The sequence below is a fragment of the Perissodus microlepis genome, chromosome 15 (genome assembly GCF_051167445.1).
Source record: "Perissodus microlepis isolate ML-2025 ecotype Zambia chromosome 15, ASM5116744v1, whole genome shotgun sequence".
NCBI classification, from domain to species: Eukaryota; Metazoa; Chordata; class Actinopteri; order Cichliformes; family Cichlidae; genus Perissodus; species Perissodus microlepis.
In genome coordinates this window covers 31,934,911-31,954,960 of record NC_140475.1, presented here as the reverse complement: position 1 = coordinate 31,954,960, position 20,050 = coordinate 31,934,911, and the positions used below count along the sequence as shown (strand labels likewise).

The window sequence follows — 20,050 nt, the reverse complement described above, 5'->3', positions numbered from 1 at the left end:
TCAATAAGATGCCACACAAATTATTTGTGCCACTCCAAAAATTTCTGTCCACTATAAAGGAGAACATCACAGCCTGATACCTGCAGACAGCAGTCACCTCATTGTTCTGACACACAACACAAAACTATCCACAACACTACACACTAACTACAAAAGACAACACATTAACTACACACTCCAAACACACTAAATGTCACAAATCTCTCTCTTTTTTTCTGCTCTCTCTCTCTCCCTAAAACGTCCCCCTCTTCCTAAACAACCAAATGTCATGTTACCATATCATTTTTGATTGGTCGACATGCAGAGAGTGCTTGCTAGCGCTGCCCTTAGTAAACGTGACGAAACTATTGAGGAAAAAACGGCGCGAATATATTGTTTATCATGACTCTGGTTTTACGTGGCCTATCAACACAATTTAAAAACTGGTATATATCACCTTGTTGCCATCTTAAAGTGGTCATGTGATTAGCTTACCACGACTACTTTATTCTTCCTCAGCCAAACAGCAGCACTCATGCGATTGTTTTGCCCCCTTAGCTCCAGGTGTTGTGCTAGAAAGTGATCGTGACTGCCGTCCGCGGGAGCGCGCGCAACTGCTTGAAGCTGTAGCGTCCAGATTACTTACGTAGTCAGCTACTTCCGTGCAACTGATATAAGGTACGGTAAGCTGAAGGCAGCTTCAACCGTCTGTTTGTTGAAAAATAGTAATGCGACCGCACCGCATTTTCTTGCTAGTAACTGTAACGGCATTGTAACGGTAGAAATAGTAATTAATTAGATTACTCGTTACTGAAAAAAGTAACGCCGTTATTCCCATCTCTGCTCATAATACTGTAAAAAGTATTAAATAATTCTTTACTGACTCTTACATTTTCCCACACTCATGCTAACATTTCATTGACAATTGACTCTTTTTTTGTAGGTATGGAACAAGTTACTCAAAGCATCCTTTAGTCATGAGAAACACACTTCATTCTGGAGGAAGGAATTCAGGAGAGATTTTGAAGCAAAACTTAAAAAGGTAAGACTTTATTTACAATGTCACAAAAGAATATTCCCTTCTTGATTTCCGAATTTTTTCCTATATTTGTCATATTTTTCCACAGCATTACTATTTTTTGAATTTTGTGATTTACCCATTTCTTTACGAGATACACTGTAATGAATAAATGTTTGCTAGGAATAGCTTGGGTCATTTGCAGTGGAAAAGATGTTAAATATTTTAGCATTAAATGTTATCTAAATATTTGGAAAGAATAAAAGTCAAACTTTTAAAGAAACCACCATATCTTGGTGACACTCTGTAGTCAAGTGCAAGGGACAAGCACATGGTGGACATGAGAAGGAGTTGACAGTTCTAAGTGGCTAGATCTGCAGTTTTGGATAGCATTTTCCTTAATAAACAAAATCCTCATCTACAAACTGCATTTTGTATTTACTTGGGTTATCTCTGTATGGAAAAAGAAAAAAGAGAGAGAGAAATCAGGAAGGGGGCAAATATTTTTGTGCTGTATGCGTATTTTCCAAGCATCTGAGACTCAAAACTGAATATGTGCTTTTGAACTAGGAATCTAAAATGGATCAAATTGGTATATACTGTCATACAATGAAAGACCCAAGGGAAACATTACTATGCACCTCAATGGAGAAATGTGCGTTGGAGGCTGTTGCACAGATTTGCAAGGTATGATTTCAGAAAATGTTAAATAAATAGTTTATGAATGCTTATACATTTATTTTTGTCATGATCCTGGGTCTTTTGACCCAGCGTTTTGTGTTTTCTATTATTGTGATGTATTTTGGTTCTGGTTTTCTAGCTCTTTGGTTTTGGATTCTGTTCTTCCTCAGTTTAGCTTATAGTCATTTCTGCGTGTGTATTCCTCTGTGTAAAGTCCGTGTTTCTTAGTCTGTGTCTTTGCATGTGTGATAGTGATGTGCGATACCACTGGTTTTCTTTCCGATCCAATACCAAGTAAAATTCAGGGTGGTATCGACGATACTGATCCGATTCAATTCAATTCAATTCAATTTTATTTATATAGCGCCAAATCACAACAAAAGTCGCCTCAAGGCGATACCGATACCGATACCGATACTTTGTACAAAAACTTATTTTATTTATTGTATCTCAAATTATAGCATCATAATGATTACAGGACATCGGATTACTTGTTCTTACCACTTAATAATGCAGAGTTCATCACATAGAAATAAAAAAAAAAAAACTGAAGTTGTGCGCTATTTGAACACCTTGCCAGCCTGCAGCACTAAAGGACTCCGTGAGAGACGTCTGTCTCGCCCTAGCAGCACCTGTCCCTCTCCTTCTCTTCAGTTCACCTCAACATACGCTTGTCATATTCTGTGATATGATTTACTCTGAGGTGTTTGACAAGGTTAGTGATGTTGCCACAACCATACATGCCAACCCTCCCGATTTTTCCGGGAGAATACCGAATGTCAGTGCCCCTCCCGAAAATCTCCCGGAGCCACCATTCTCCCTTATTTCTCCCGATTTTCCACCCGGACAACAAAATTGAGAAACCATATTGCAGAATTCATAGTGCGGCCCAGCCAATTCCAGTCTCCAACAATGACGACAGCGACTTAGTTTTAATATTACTCTTATTTCTCTTTCTGGGTCGCAAAAAAACGTTTAACATATTTTCAGGTGAGAATGTAGCTGTGTAAACTTCAAATATCTGAGCCGACCGACACATCGTCTTCAAACCTCCGCGGTCTTTCGCTACTCGGGTTAAACATGATATATAAGTCACTTTGCTAACTTGAAAATGTTATTGTTTGGCTTTTTCAGTGTTTTATTTGTTCGTGACTAAATCGGTTTGGCTGAGATTACAGTTATTAGATTAGATTAGATTAAATTTAACTTTATTAATCCCTCGGGAGGGCTCCTCTGGGGTTTTCACACAGCTGAATAAACGTCAAACAGAAAACTAATTAAACAAAGTGTGAGACGGTCGAGAGTTTACGTCAGTGCCCGGTTATATTTTAGATAGCTAGTAGCAGATGGCAGTGTTTCACTCCACCGAGGGAGCCTGTGACGTACTACCTGGCTTTCTTTAGACCGCGAAGGCCGGGTCCTCAGGTGGAAGCAGCCTCTGAATTTGGACACCCCCGCTGTTTCCGGGCCGGCCAATAATAACGGTGACATTTAATCAGTGTTGGGACTAACGCGTTATTAAGTAACACGTTACAGTAACTACGTTATTATTGTGGTAACGAGCACGGTAACTAGTTATTATGCCAAAATCAGGAACACGTTAGTCGTTACTGGGATTTAGATAGGGTCGTTACTCGTTACTTCGTGTGGTGGCTATCGCGGAGCTTCCACAGATTCTGTAACATTAGCAAGTGGTGGAGGCCAGCAGGTGGATGAGAGAAAGGGGACGCAGAAGGAAAAGAGACCCGAGCCGGCTGCCGGTCCAAGTGTGAACTGAACTTCAGGTAAGAAGTTATGACCTGCAGTCTATCTGGGTCAGCTATAAACCAAGTTTAGGTGGAGTTTATTTTCGTTATTCTGACTTTTTCCGTACTGCGTGCTAGCTAGCATGATGGAGTTTCTATACAGCTGGGTGGGTGCTATGTTACTGATGTTGAACTTTATTTTGTTCATAAGTTATTAGAGTTGCCAACCGTCCCGTCTGGTATTCAGAGAAAATATTACGCGTTTCTTATTGAGGTGAAAAGGAACAGTTTGTCCCGGACTTCAGCTACAATGAAAAAGACATAAAGCTGGATTTATTCTGTGTCTTTGCTGCACAGCTGCCTCTTCTTCTTTCATTCTCCCCCCTCCCTCTCCTGTTTCTACTTCAATCATGAAACTGATCAATGATCAGCTGATCAGCTCTCTTGTTTGTTTATCGCCCACTTTGCGCCAGAAAGAGGAAACCAGCCGATGTCGCGTTAAACAACAGCAGCACGTTTAAGCTTGGTCAGCTGTTGTTAGAATTTATTTAATATTAATTTCTAGTATCAGCTGATGTTTGCTGGAGCCACAGCTGTAAAAAAGCTGCTGGTCATGATGTCGGTTTGGTTATCTGGTGAGAGGGAAACATGAAGATGAAACCAGGAGATGCCCTTACTGAATCATGAGAGCTGAACAGGTGATGGAGAAACAGGTTTACCTTTTAGGTGACATAAATGAGTTGAAGGGAAGTTATGAACTGTTTCTGAGAGACAAATAACACCAGGATCCTTTTTTAGGTAGCTGACAGCTGGTAACTGTGCAGGTGCGGATCTAGCAAAGTTTTGCCAGGGGGGCCAGGTAGGGCATTAACAGGGAGACGTGGGCACAAAGAAATACTTTTCTTTCTTATTCTCATTTAAAATATCTAGCTTTTAAAAAATAATTATCTGAATCTTACAACAAACGATTGATAGATTGATGCATATATACCATCAAAACGGTGTACATCACTGTCACAACAGCGTTTGTTTTCATTCAAAGGCTTTATGATTTTTCCTATAATGGTGGGCCGGTCTCTAGTCAAAATGCCCGGGCTGATTTTTTGTCCCAGTCCAGCCCTGTATGCAGCTCATCTGCAGTCTGGTGTTACCTACATCTTCCTATTCAGAAGGCAGAATTTCAGAGTTCTGAGTACAATCGAAACCACCACGACTGCAGTTTTTGTGTTGGATGTAAAAGGCTCACGTGATGTTGTGACGTAGGCTAGAATCATGGCAGCAGTCAATGACGGTTCAGGCGTGGGATTTCTCTCGTGGAAATATGCACATTATTTTTTCCTTTCTATTGGTAGGTGGCACAGTGCACTTGTGGCAAGTAAGCAAGCTAGAAGACTGGCAAAGTTATGGAAGCAACACATTAACAAGAGAATTCTGAGTAAAACCAAAGTTACTTTCCCTAGTAACTAGTTACTTTGAAAGTAACGAGTAACTTGAAGTAACTGAGTTACTTTTGATAGAAGTAACTAGTAATGTAACTAAGTTACTATTTTAAAGTAACTTACCCAACACTGCATTTAATGTATTTTATCCGATAAATAAACCCTGTAAAATGTCTTTACCCCCCCCCCCCCCCCCCCCCCAACAGCCCTTTTGAATGTCTCCCTAGTATGGCCACAACACCTCACTCTTGGGGCACTTTTTTGCCACATGTATCGCAAACCAGGTCTCAGCTGTTTGTGGAGGTAAAATAAGTCCGCACATGACTCCAATTACACTCAGCCATTGTTGTGAGTGCGCACGCCAAGGGGCTGCGAGACATTTATACAGCCGTATTTCGCACATGACTATGAAAGGCGGAAGAGGAAGTAGTTCCTTTGAATGTAGACAATCCAAATGTTATAGTTTCATTCCACTGTGTTCCTGTTAATGATAAACTACAAATTTACCCTAAATTACTATAATATCGATATTTTAATGTGAGAATCGATTCTAGAACATAAATGATTGGTATCGGAGGAATCGATATTTCAGGATCGATCCGTACATCACTAGTTCCTGTTTTATTTTGTAGGTCTGTGTCTCTCATCAGTGTTTCTAGTTTCGCATGTCCAATTTATCCCAGCCGTGTCTCCCTCCTGTTTCCCATTCCCTGATTGTCCTGTGTGTATTTAAGCCCTGTGTTTTCTTGTGTGCGTTGCTGGTTTGTCTGCGTATCTCCCTCTGTCATCCTGTGTGCTTTCCCTGCGGTTTTCCCTCCGTCATCCTGTAAATTCTCCCTGCACTGTTCCCCCTGCAAGTTGCCTTCTCTCGTTCAGGTTTGTTGTTTAGGTTTTAGTTTTCCCAGTATAATTTATTTCTAAGTTCTGTTTTTCGCCACTCTCACCTTTTTTTTGTTAATCACTCATGTTCAGTTTCAACAAAGCCCTCTCACTTTACTGCATATCCGCATCTTGGGTCCTTTGTTAAATTCTACACGGCTCGCTCCACAAGCTGTGACAATTTTAATTTTAATATATATATATGTATATGTATATATATATAAACACCCAGCACCCTGCGGGCGGTTTATCCTTCAAGCTCGGGTCCTCTACCAGAGGCCTGGGAGCTTGAGGGTCCTGCGCAGTATCTTAGCTGTTCCCAGGACTGCGCTCTTCTGGACAGAGATCTCCGATGTTATTCCCGGGATCTGCTGGAGCCACTCGCCTAGCTTGGGAGTCACCGCACCTAGTGCTCCGATTACCACGGGGACCACCGTCACCTTCACCCTCCACATCCTCTCGAGCTCTTCTCTGAGCCCTTGGTATTTCTCCAGCTTCTCGTGTTCCTTCTTCCTGATATTGCTGTCATTCGGAACCGCTACATCGATCACTACGGCTGTCTTCTTCTGTTTGTCTACCACCACTATGTCCGGTTGGTTAGCCACCACCATTTTGTCCGTCTGTATCTGGAAGTCCCACAGGATCTTAGCTCGGTCATTCTCCACCACCCTTGGGGGCATCTCCCATTTTGACCTCGGGACTTCCAGGTTATACTCGGCACAGATGTTCCTGTACACTATGCCGGCCACTTGGTTATGGCGTTCCATGTATGCCTTGCCTGCTAGCATCTTGCACCCTGCTGTTATGTGCTGGATTGTCTCTGGGGCATCTTTACACAGCCTGCACCTGGGGTCTTGCCTGGTGTGACAGACCCCAGTCTCTATGGATCTTGTACTCAGAGCTTGTTCTTGTGCTGCCATGATTAGTGCCTCTGTGCTGTCTTTCAGTCCAGCTTTGTCCAGCCACTGGTAGGATTTCTGGATATCAGCAACCTCCTCTATCTGCCGGTGGTACATACCGTGCAGGGCCCTGTCCTTCCATGATGGTTCCTCGTCTCCCTCCTCTTTCTTGGGTTTCTGCTGCCTGAGGTATTCACTGAGCACTCGGTCAGTTGGGGCCATCTTCCCAATGTATTCTTGGATGTTCGTTGTCTCATCCTGGACTGTGGTGCTGACACTCACCAGTCCCCGGCCCCCTTCCTTCCGCTTAGCGTACAGCCTCAGGGTGCTGGACTTGGGGTGAAACCCTCCATGCATGGTAAGGAGCTTTCTTGTCTTTATGTCAGTGGCTTCTATCTCCTCCTTTGGTCAGCCTATTACCCCAGCAGGGTACCTGATCACGGGCAGGGCGTATGTGTTGATGGCCTGGATCTTGTTCTTACCGTTCAGCTGACTCCTCAGGACTTGCCTGACCCTCTGCAGGTACTTGGTGATTGCAGCTTTTCTAGCGGCCTCTTCGTGGTTCCCATTCGCCTGCGGGATCCCCAGGTACTTGTAACTGTCCTCTATGTCTGCAATGTTGCCTTCTGGTAGTTCAATCCCCTCAGTTCTGACTACCTTCCCTCTCTTTGTTATCATCCGACTACACTTCTCCAGTCCGAACGACATTCCAATGTCATTGCTGTATAGCCTGGTAGTGTGGATCAGTGAATCGATGTCTCGTTCACTCTTGGCATACAGCTTGATGCCATCCATGTACAGGAGGTGGCTGACAACTGCTCCGTTCCGTAGTCGGTATCCGTAGTCGGTATCCGTAGCCAGTCTTGTTAATGATCTCACTGAGGGGGTTCAGGCCTATGCAGAAAAGCAGTGGGGACAGAGCATCTCCTTGGTAGATCCTGCACTTGATGGTGACTTATGCTATGGGCTTGGAGTTGGCCTCCAGTACATATATATATATATATATATATATATATATATATATATATTAGGGGTGCAACGATACTCGTATCGATATTGAACCGTTCGATACAGTGCTTTCGGTTCGGTACGCATATGTATCGAACAATACAGAATTTTTAATTTATTTTATCAACTTTCCTTCTGACGATGCTGTCTGTGTTGAGCGCTCAGTGGATCTGCGCTCGACAGTGCAGCCTAGGCGGAGTAGTCGAACGCAGATTCACTGAGCGCAGGGCAAGCTAGCGAGACAGAAGTTAAGCTCTCCTTGCAACATGGCAAATTGAACCTCCTCCACCTCCAAAGAAATGTCAGAAGGAGTCCGAACCGCAAAAGAAGCGCGTATTCTCGGAAAAGTGGTTGCAGGAGGTGAGCTGGCTTCAAACAAATGATGAACGCACAGAGATGTGGTGCAGAATGTGCCGTGAAAATCCCACTCTAGCGGACAAAAACAGTGCCTTTTATATGGACGCAAACGCGCGTTGCAACTTCTTATCTGGTGCGCGTCTTTTATTTTGACAGCGAATGCGCACATGCAGACCACTTATGTGCACCCGTGTAAATAACATAATGTTCTGCCGGGTGTGTTGTTGGTTTTCCCTCGATTTCTTAGTCGACAAGCGCCTTTGTTACTGGGACCAGTCATTTTAAGAAAGGCCCCCATTAGAACCCATGAGAAATGCAAGAAATGCATTATTGCTCAGTCTGCAATATCTTTCCCAGAACAAACACCAATTGCAAATAACATACTAAAAATAAACCTGAAAATCAGTTTAAAACAGCGTACTATGTTGCAAAGAGTGAACTACCACTGGCAAAATTTAGCAGTCTTTGCAAACTTCAAAAAGCAAATGGCCTCGATCTTGGTTCCACTTGCCTCTTACCCGTGACTTCAGTGGAAATTTCAAATTCAGGATCTGACACAGACTGATTCATGTTCTACACAGTTCTTACAAGTTCATAGAAATTTCTGTTCAATTAGAACCAAGTATTTGAGTTGATGATTGTAATTTTTATACAATGTTGTAATTTGTTTTTCAACAATTTTTTGATTAATGTTTTGTTTCCTTTACAATAGTATACTTTAATGTATAATATTGTAAAGGAAACAAAACAGGAAACAAAACATCAATCAAAAAATTGCTCTCTTTTTTATTCGGGCTACTTAAATTTATTTTGGGCTACCAAAAACTGAAGAGTCCCTGCCCGAAGGGCTACCAGGGATTTTGAAATTTTGCGAGCCCTGAGATATATTTATTATTTTTATTACTTTTTTGTTTCAGCAACATTAAATTTAAAAACTGTACTTTTGAGTTAAAATATATATTTATAATTTTAGTAAATGACAAATTAAAAAGGCATGAACATTTTTTTTGTATCAAAAAAATATCGAACCGTGACACCAAAGTATCGAACCGAACCGTGAATTTTGTGTATCGTTGCACCCCTAATATATATATATATATATATATATATATATATACATATATATATATATATATATATATATATATATATGTGTGTGTGTGTGTGTGTGTGTGTGTGTGTATATGTGTGTGTGTGTGTATATATATTGTCTTTCCTCAAACAATTTAATTCACCAGTAAGAAGTAGTGAAAATAGTTTCAATTTATGTACATTATCAGCTTTCAGTTTCTGGTTTTTGTTACTTTTATGGGGTGCAGAAATCTAGAAGTCTGTTCCATGTTTGTGTTGTTAAACACCATTATTTAAAATCTCTTTCTGATTGGCTTTAAGTATCCTAAATACCCTAAACACCCAAAGAAGCTACATTGGCTCAGAAGAAAAAGTATGGACTTGGTCAAAAAGATTTCCACAGAGTACAATTATAAGGACAGAATTGTTTAAATCAGTAATTCCTTTTTTGTTCTTCATCATCTGTTTGACAAATATTGGATGTTTTCCTCAGTCCTATGAGAAACAAAGATTAACTTATGGGCAAAAATATTAATTGCTATCAATGATGAATTTTTCCTGTCCTGTTACTTATTTTTTTTGCTCAGGATAAATCTGGAAAAGGTATTTCAGCTCTCTTGGAAAAACATGACATCACACAGTTTGGGAACCTGATGTCTGCTGTTGTGGTAAAATCATGGCCCTCAGATGCCAACGGAGATTACATCAAAGATGAAGACTTGATATTTCAGTACCTTTTAAACTCTTCCATTGCCAAAACTGTCTTCCAAACGCCTGGTAAATGCTGCAATATTAACAAAAAGTATTTTGAGTATGTAATGTATAATATTACTTCTTTTTGTCTAATGTTAGGGTAAAGACTCATTTTCGACAAACAGTAGCTGTGTATAAATTTAGTGTTAGTCTTTTAAAGGGGCCTTCATACAGTGTTTTGGGCTAACCTCAAGTCTGTCTATTTAACTCTTTACATGAATTTTTTGTGAATAACATTTTTTTTTCCTGTACAAACTCATAGCAAGATGTTTTTGTTTGTTTTTTTTGTTTTGTTTTTTTTCTTCTCACTCTGGTTTAGGGAGAGGGGGACTGATCAACAAACTCTCAGATGAAGCAGAGCAAAGGATTACTCTGGCAACTAAAGTATTCAAAACAATGTCAGAGCAGTTCCTCAGAGGAGATATCCAAATTAAAACTTTAAACTTAATTTTTCAGAAGGAACAGAAATTTGTGGATTTGCTCAAGACAGGTGAATAAAAATATTTCATTTCTCATTTGTCCTCAATTCCTCATTTGTTTTTCTTTGTCTGTCCACTCATTTTAGCTGGTGTAGTTAAATTACAAATTCTACAAGTATTATAAGGTATGAAAATTGTTTACTTGTAAATTAGGTGTAGTTTATTCTTTAAATTCTGCTTTCAGTCTTACAGTAGTAATGGAATATAGGTGTTCATGACAATACTGCAGTATATAAATATTTATAAGCAGGTCAACTCTCTACTCTTAGTGGTACTTAGTGATTCAAATTCAAATGAATTTCATGTATACAGCGCCAAATCACAACAACAGTCGCTTCAAGGCAAGTGATATGCATATCTGGTTTTGTGATCTCCAGTATTGACTTCTTTGAGGCAAGTCTAAAATACTAAATAAATTGCATTACTGGTTCTTTAATTTTAAAAATGTAAAGTTTTAAAAGCTAAGGTCTTTCTAATTAGGATATCCCACAAATTGTTGAGTAATCAGTAGGGCTTTTCTTATTTTCTAACAAAGGAAACATGAAGCTGAAGCTGGAACTCTACAAGGGTGTCTTTTTAAATGTAATGTCTTTTCTTCATCGCATTAGCTTCATGAGCAAATCAATCATTTGTGATGCTTAATTAATGATTAAAGTTTTATCTTTTTTCCAGCTGGTTTTGTTTATAGCGTTGATTTCCAACCCAAATATTCACATTAAAAATGCAAAAAACCAAACAAATGCAGCTGTTGTCAGTTTCAATGGTCAGATGTACAAGTTTTTAATTGCCCTTACATATGAGTTACCTATAAAAGGTGCCATTTAAAAAAAAAAAAAAAAAACAATTAGAGAAGAGAGAAAAAAAATACATTTGTGCAGCTGGACCTGAAAATGGAGGCTCTTTAATTGTTCTTTGTAGTATTTCTGATTGTTGTTTATGTTTCCCCAGATGGCCTCTGTGATGATGGTCGTTGTAAAGATGACATACATATAACAGCATTACTTGAAGAAAGAAAAAAGGAATCACAAGCTGTCAAGAATGAGATAGAGTTAGTCAGAGATCTTCTACAAATCTGCCAGACGCTTCCAGAACACCTCAAAGGTATAAGCAATGTTTTTGTTTCTAGTCTGTCCATTATTTTTCTATAAAAATTCCCAGAATGATAAAGTTGTCTAAGAAGTTGTATTCTTAAGTTGTCTTCTTAAAGTCTAGACCAAATACTGGTAACATTGCAGCATCTCAGCCAGTGAAAAACTGCTAACATTGGTAAAGAGAACTTTTAAAGGCTTAAGAGTTTTTAAGGATGGTAAATTATGGTGGAAAAATAAAATGTAAAGCTATCAGAGCACACTAGATCAATGCTTTGCCACTTTTTACAACTGAAAAAAAGACAACTGGACTACCTTAGGTTTTTGAACAGTTTCACGTCTCATCCAAGAGGCTTCTTTAATTCTAAAAGTAAATGGTGGAGAGTCACAAGTTTTTACCCCTCGTGGAGGTTGTTGGGTGTGGCCCTGAGGTTCACTGAAGTATAACATGCAAGAGAGCCAATAAATATAAACTGAATGGTCATATTGTAGCTATTGTGCTATACTCATTCATTCACAATATCAAATTATGCACTGAGTAATTTCTAACAAAATATTGCATTTTTCAAGTTGCCAGTGGCTGCTGATTGCCTGTGAGCAGCACAGTAAATCATGTTTTTCCTACAGTCTAAATCGATGATTTTATGCGCTATTCGTCCAGTCTAAAAACGTATGACATGCTTATAGTTGACTTATGCAAGTTTTCCACTGTAAAACCAGTTCTTACAAATCACTTAGCAATTGTAAGGGGGCATGCATGTCTCATTGGTATGCTCTGGTACTTACACAAAGAACACCACAAAGACTAGATGTCGCATTAAGACATATTAATAAGACAGTGTGTCTTTTAGAGACATGGTGGCATCTTCTGACCAACCATTTGCAAAGGTGGAACTGATCGTTAAATATGGATTAAAAAAAAGGAAAAAAATATAGAAAAACTGAAAATAAACAAAGTTCGAAAATATTTATTTAAGAATACTGTCAGAAAAAGTTTCTTATAAAGAAACACTCAGAACAGTGAGTTTAATGTGTTTTATTTACTTGCAAGGGAGTGACAGCATACAATGTAAAAGTGTATTAGAGTGCTCATCAGGGCGATGTTGTTGGGCCTTTTTATACATTTCACATACTTTTACATACATATACATAATCACACACTTTTTCAGGGAAAATATATGTGTCAAAAGAAATTAGTTTAATTACACAGCGTGCTGGAACAGAATGCTAATAGTACTTGAATAAAAGATAGCTTAGAATAACATGGAGTGAGGGACAGGCAGAGAGAGAGAGAGAGAGAGATACATTTCCTCAACTTGTTGCATAACTTTAATTTTTCTATCAGATACCTTAACTGTTTTCCACCTTCTAATATCAAATAGATTAAATGCTAACTGTTGTGTAATGTTTTGTCTGATGACATAAATGCAGAAAGAAATAAAGAAAATGCAAAAAAAAAGGGATATACACAAAACTGAACTCAATCAAGGAAAATTACTGTCAGAAAGTCAAACTAGAGGTAAGACTAAAGAGACAAACTACATAGTAAAACAAGGAATGAATAACTTCTGGGTGGCTGTAACTCAGGAGGTAGATCACCTCATCTATTCAGTTGGAAGGTTGGTGGTTTGATCTCTGGCTGCTCCAGTCTGAATGCCAAATATCTGCTAAGATAATAACTCCAAGTTGCTCTCTGATTTACTAAGTGGAAGTGGAAGTGTGAGTACTTAAACATAGAAAAAGTGCTTGCATGAATGAGGCATGCTGTATAAAACAGTTTTAATGCTAATGTACAGTAGAAAAGTGCTAATGACCTATTCATTTAGCATTTTGTGATTCATTTTACACATTGCAACCTTTAAAATTTCACCCGAGGCTACAAGTGAATTAATACAGTGTAGAATAATGGGAAAAAATGGACATGATGGATATATGTGTAATATATCCAAATAATATTACAAATATAATATGTAATACAGAATTTGCATTGCAATACAAATTCCCTATTACAGATTATGTTGCATTACATACACCCTTATAAACATGAATGTGAGGCAGTATCAAATGATATTAGGTGATCAGTTTCACTGATTCAAGGTTGGCAAAACACAAAGTGCTGAGTTAAGGATGAGTTATATTGGTCTAAGAATGCGATTTTATCAAGTTACTTATCAAAAAATTCAGAATCCAAGAACTTGTGTGTCTGAGTTAATATGATTAGTACTGAGATGATAACTAACATCTTTTTAATCTGCAGTTGACTTCAATGGGCTAGACGAAAAACTTCAACAGAACATCGAGACAGTGAATTTGAATGAATTTATGAAGGTTTACACTCTTGATGGACAGACTTCACCTACAACTGCAAAGATTACTTATTTCAGCCTCTCTGAAATAACACATCAAATGGCTTCAGAGCTGCATGCTATTAAAGACAGTTCAATCTTCAAAAGGTTTTGGGCAAACAAGCTGGAGGACCTTTCAAGAGACCAGCCTCATGAAGATGACATTGAAAATACTGACGATGATGAAAAAATCTATACTCTTGATCTGGTCTACTATGAACTATTTCAAACCTGCTACAGCAAGTACAGATGTCTTTATGATAGTTTAAAAAGTGGAGAACTGCCACTGCAGGAAATTAACAGCATCTTTGAAGACTATAAAGGAAGGTATGAAGATTTGCAGAAAGACTTAGACATTATGTGCAGAGTAGACCTATCTGATGACAGAAAATGGATCAAAGGAAGGGTTGGCCAAATTCAGCAATACCATGATGTTCATCTAGCAGTGGACTCTTCCACAATCATCATGGATATCAAAAACATAATATGTCCAAGAGGTGATTTCAATGTGCTGGAGAAAATTCTTCAAATGGTATGTTTTCTAATAATTTATCACTATGTAAGAAGACTAGATTTGTGTTTATGTCCTTTAAAAGAAAGAAAAAGTTCCAGAAGAATGCACAGTCATGGTCAGCTGTGGAAAATATATTCTAGAGTTTTGTGCTGTCAATTATTAATGAAATGATAATTCAATTGGTTACCTGAAAATTATCTTTAAATGCTTGATACTTAGATTCTACGGAGCCCCGGAGGGGACATGGGAGAAAAAAAAATTAAGACGGACTTTTGCAAGATCTCGCAAAACTAACTCGGGATCTCGCAAAACAAACTCGGGATCTCGCAAAACTTTTGCGAGATCCCGAGTTAGTTTTGCGAGATCTCGCAAAAGTCCGTCTTAATTTTTTTTTTCTCCCATGTCCCCTGCGGGGCTCCGTAAGATTCTGTATTAGTAACTGTAATTTTTTCTTTAACTGTAAATGAATATTTTTAGAAAGAAGACTCAAGAAAGACAGAAGAAAGAAACAACCTGAATTGCATTGATGAGGCCTTCATAGAAGCAAAAAATAATATAAAAGGCATCACAAATGACCACAAGGAATGTCTTAAGGCACTCAGTGAGAGTAAAGAGTTTGTCCAGTGGGTTAAAAAAGAGCTTGAAGGTACAGTATGCCATTCCTTGCAACCAAAAATTAAACACACTCTCATAACAGCTAAAGGAAATTTCTTTTTTCAGAAATCAGCGAGCTGAAAGTTTTTGTTGACCTGGCATCGATCTCTGCTGGAGAAAATGACATGGATGTCGATCGAGTAGCCTGTTTCCATGATGCTGTCCTTGGTTACTCACCCATGCTCTATGATCTGAAACAGGACTCTGATTTTGAGAAATTCAAAGATGCATTGTCAAAGTTATGGAATGCATTTGATAATGACAGAAAGATACCAGAGAAACTGGTGAGATTCCATCCACTGCACAAGAATATAACTAATGTCACTAGTACGATAAAACCATTTCCATACACCCATTTTCTGGTCGGGGTCCAGATGGTGGGGGCAGCATTAGAAAGAAGTTCTTTCACCTGCCAAACAATACTGTAGCATGGGGATGTAGTAGAAGGGATAAACTGACCACTTATACCATGTCTTAGTTGTCCCCAACAAATTCTTTGGGGTGTGAGTGTTTGTGTAAATGTTAGAAAGTGTTTAGGCATAAAAGTGCTGTAGGAATGTGTGTGATCAGGTGAATAAGACTTGCAGTAGGTAAAAAACTTCAACATTTGTTTTGTTTTTTCTTTGTTTTTTCATTGTTTTGTTTCAGCGGGATACTTCACGCCAGCTAGAATGGTTAAAAACTGTTAGAGAAAGCCATGGATCTGTTGAACTGTCATCGCTGTCTCTGGCTACATCCATGAATGAGAGAGGGTTATATATCATCAAAGCACAACAACAGAAAAAGGTACAATAAATAGCTGACATGAAAGTAATACTTACATTTGAATGAATTGCAGGTATAATATCATATACTAGCTATTGTTAAATAGATTCAGAGGAATAAAGTTTATATGTGGAATGAACAGTTATTTCCTGAGATACTGTTACCTTTTAACCCAAATTCTCTTAAAGAGACCGTTTGACAATAATACCATATAAACTTTGGAGGTGTAAGGACACACATTTGAGGTAATCATTTTTTATTCTTCCCTTTTTAGATTACTTTAGAGAATTCACTGACCTTGCAAATTGAGCATGGACATACAAACATGACATATACCTATGAGGACCTGAAAGAGCTGCAAAATAAACTTATGCTTATGTCTGGAAAAAAACAACAAAATCAGAGCGAGGTGAAGCGCTTCACTGAGGTATGATTTTTTTAATTTTGTTTTTTATCATTTGCTACATTGATGGTTTAACAATAACTTATATTTTTTATATCACCTGTAATCTAATTTCTTCTTCATATTCAGGTGTTTGAAAACATCCAAAGACTTGCAAAAGCATTTGTAGACCTTCACACTGCAGGGAATCCACTTTTCAGGTGTTGGGAAGCTAAGATTTTTTGTAAAACTCAGAGTGACCCATGTATCATTATGGGAATAAAGTTTTGCAGAACCCTGCACAGCTTCCAAGTAAATGGAAGTTTAGTTGAACAGCTTACATCTCTATCCAAGAAGATGGAGATGTTTCTTGATAACTGGCAAGACTTCATGGACACACAGAGATTTAAACACTACTACTTAAACTACTTCACAGCAGAACAAATATTCTACTTGTGCAGTGTTCTGATTCCAACAAACATGAATGCAGAACTCGAAGACAAAGCGCTGATGATGCTTTCTTTTATCAAAGCAAACTGCACAACATCAGATGTCTGGAGTACATGGAGTAGACTTCATGCAGTAAGCAATAGAGAATGCAATGAACTATCTTCACCCAGTGTTAGCCATTTTGCACATGACAGTGACCCAGCAGATGAGCTACCCCAGGCTGTGGGTTTGAAAGAACTGGAGGAGTTGTGGAATGGCTACATGAAGAACAAGGAAATATTTTTCCATGACCTATTAGACATTAGGAGTTTAGGATGTCTCTTGCAGTTGATGACAGAAAACCAAAATCAGAATGAGTTGGAAGAGGAACCAGAACTCTCTGAGACGAAAGACCATTCACTCAAAAGGAACCTTCCAAAAGGCCTAAGATCAAAACAACCTAATCTCATAATCTGCCCACATGATGAGGTCCTGACTTCAAGTATCTGCTTGTACATGAACAACTACTACGAGCCATTGCCAGCTTATGATGAAGTGCTCTTGTGTACCCCTTCAACATCTCATGAACAAGTAGAGCTTTTCCTAAGAAGATGCCTCACATCAGGTGAAATTGGCCAGAAGATTTACACAATGCTGTGGGCAGACCAGCTTTCCTATGATGTTAGCTGTGCAATGGAAAAGTGTTTTCAGAAACTGTGCTTCTTGAAAAAAGATTACAGGCTAGTGATCTTTTGCAGCTCTGATAGAGAGCACACTTACATTCCTACTGCATTCAGTCAATACAAAACAGACTTGGTGCCACAAGAGCCACTGGAAAGGATTCAACAGTATTTGTTGAGGCATTACACTGTTACCTCAGACTACAAGAATGCTATGTTCAAAGGTGGCTTTTCCTTTGGTATTGTTTCTTCCAGTCGTGCAGGAGTTGGTGAGTCTTGCATGTGTAATATACTTTCTTATGAGTAATTTCTTTCTGCACTATTTCTAAGTAATGGGATAAAAACATTACATATAGATTTCACTATTGATTTTATCATGATGGCTTTTACGACTGCACTTGGGGACACATTCAGAGTTTTTGCAATTTTCCGGACTGACTGACCTCCAGTTCTTAAAGTAATGATGGACTGTCATTTCTCTTTACTCAGCTGATTGGATAGGTTCTTGTCATAATATACATTCTAACAGTTGTTAGAACCCCCATTAAGAATGCAAGAAATTCCACAAATGAACCCTGACAAAGCACACCTGTGAAGTAAAACCATTTTTACGTCATGAAGCTCACCGAGAGAGGGCCAAGGGTTTGCAGCACTGTCAACAAAGCAAAGGGTGGCTTCTTTGAGGAATCTAAAATATAAAACATATTTAGATTTATTTATCATTGTTTTTCTTTACTACATAATTCTATATATCTTGCTTCATATATTTGATGTCTTAAATATGTGTCTACAATGTAGTAAATAGTATAAATAAAGAAAAACCATTAAATGAGAAGGTGTGTCCAAACTTTTGAATAGTAGTATTTAAGATTTTTTTTTTGTAGAAAAGAGCATGCTGAATTTTGTCTTGATTTCTAGAAATGCATCTTTAATACTGTAGACTTACTGATGGACTCATTTCTGTCAAACAATAGATTGCCTTTTTTTTTTGTCATTTTAGGCAAGTCATTGTATATCCAAAGGTTGTTTGAAAACTTGGAGAGAAATATCGAACAAGGAACTGCATTTAAGAAGTGCATCAGGCTAACAGAAAATGAGGTTGATGACCACAAGATTATCCAGTCTTTGTATGACACACCAAAACAAAAAGATCTTAAGGTCTTTCACTTTGATGTCACATCCTCGGTAAGCTGTTTTTATTAACCACGGTGAAAATACCTTATAGAATAGAATAAAATAAACCTTTATTATCCCAGAGATGAGAAATTTGGGTGTGACACAGCTCTTATAGCAAGGAGAATATAAAATATAAAAGTGAAGACACAAAGTTGTCCTATATACATAAGCAACTGAAGTTTGTATATAGAGTTAACAATGTACAGAACAATTGTACGGAGATATATATAAAATGTACAGTGAACAAACAAGCTGATGAGTAAGATAACCAATAGGATGTTAAACTGTGTTATAGAGTCTGACAGCTGCTGGTAGGAATAACCTGCAGTAGCGCTCCTTCCTGCACTGTGGGTGTAAAAGTTTCCTGCTGAACGAGCTGCTCAGTGCTTGTACAGTCTCATGCAGGTGGTGGGAGGTGTTGTCCATGATGGATGTTAGCTTAGACAACATCCTCTCCTCCCCAACCTGCTCAATGGACTGCTCAGGGACAGAGCTGGCCCTCTTGACCAGTTTGAGTTTCCCCCTGTCCCTCTCTGCCCTCACTGGAGAAATCAAAAAGCATTGACTCTCACAGTGCACTTGGTGCCCTCCAGATGAGAGAAGGCCCAATGCAGCAGGTAGATGACAGCGTCATCCACCCCGATGTTCGGCTAGTAAGAAAACTGCATCGGGTCTAGGTCTGTCCCGACTAATAGGCGAAGGTGGTGTAGTATGATCCTCTCCATGGTCTTCATCAGGTGTGAAGTCAGTGCAAGGTGTCTGAAGTGGTACGGCTCCTTGGGGTGCGTTGTCTTTGGGACCGGTACCACAAAGGAGATCTTCCACAGACAGAGACTGAGCCTGATCTACACAATCCCTCAATAGTCTGGAGCTGATTCTATCAGGACCTGTGGCCTTCCTGGTTTTCATCTTCCTCAGCCGACTTCGCACCTGGTCAGTTGTGATGGAGAGGCTGCAGTGACAGTGAACAGCGAAGAAGCACTGCTGTGCTTTCTTCACTGTTTTGTTTGTGTGTACTGACCATGTGAGGTCCTCCACCAGATGTACACCTAGGAAACGGAAGCAGCTCACTCTCTCCACAGCAGCTCCGTTGACGGTGATGGGAGTGTGTGCTTCTCTGCACCTCCGGAAGTCCACTAACTCCTTTGTCTTTGCGACGTTGAGGGTGAGATGGTTCTCTCTGCACCAGTGGGTCAGGGCGCTGACCTCCTCCCTGTAAGCCGTCTCATCACATTTGGTGATAAGATCCGCCACTGTAGTGTTGTCACAATGATGTTGGAGTTGCTAGTGGCCGTGCAGTCGTAGGTGTAGAGTGAGTACAGGAGAGTGCTCAGTACACACCCCTGTGGAGCATCAGTGTTTATTATGACGGGGGATAAGGTGATGCTGCCCAGACTGACCATGGTATCTGTCAGACAGGAAGTTAAGGATCCAGCTGCAGAGAGAGCTGCTTAGTCCTAGATCCTGCAGTTTCCTGTCCAGCTTCGAGGGAATGATGGTATCGAATGCTAAGCTGTAGTCTACAAACAGCATTCTCACATATGTGTCTCTCTTCTCCAGGTGGGAGAGGGCAGTATGTAGTGTCAGGTGTATGGCGTCATCAGTGGACCTGTTGTGGCGGTATGCGAATTGTAGAGGGTCCAGTGAGTCGGGTAGTGCAGAGCAGATGAAGTCCCTGACCAGCCTCTCGAAGCATTTGCTCACAATGG

The 20,050-nt window shown here is 39.3% G+C and overlaps 1 protein-coding gene across 1 annotated transcript in view; it reads left to right on the top strand.

Moving 5' to 3' along the window:
- LOC146372454 (E3 ubiquitin-protein ligase rnf213-alpha-like) overlaps positions 1–20,050 on the top strand; it is a 117,660-nt gene that overhangs the window by 31,104 nt on the left and 66,506 nt on the right. The window contains exons 15-26 of the mRNA XM_084953316.1: positions 923–1,021; positions 1,568–1,684; positions 9,664–9,853; positions 10,149–10,319; positions 11,257–11,409; positions 13,654–14,273; positions 14,733–14,901; positions 14,976–15,193; positions 15,558–15,695; positions 15,949–16,101; positions 16,207–17,434; positions 18,166–18,350. Coding sequence (XP_084809442.1) covers positions 923–1,021; positions 1,568–1,684; positions 9,664–9,853; positions 10,149–10,319; positions 11,257–11,409; positions 13,654–14,273; positions 14,733–14,901; positions 14,976–15,193; positions 15,558–15,695; positions 15,949–16,101; positions 16,207–17,434; positions 18,166–18,350 — 3,441 coding nt within the window. The remainder of the gene's footprint in view (positions 1–922; positions 1,022–1,567; positions 1,685–9,663; positions 9,854–10,148; positions 10,320–11,256; positions 11,410–13,653; positions 14,274–14,732; positions 14,902–14,975; positions 15,194–15,557; positions 15,696–15,948; positions 16,102–16,206; positions 17,435–18,165; positions 18,351–20,050) is intronic.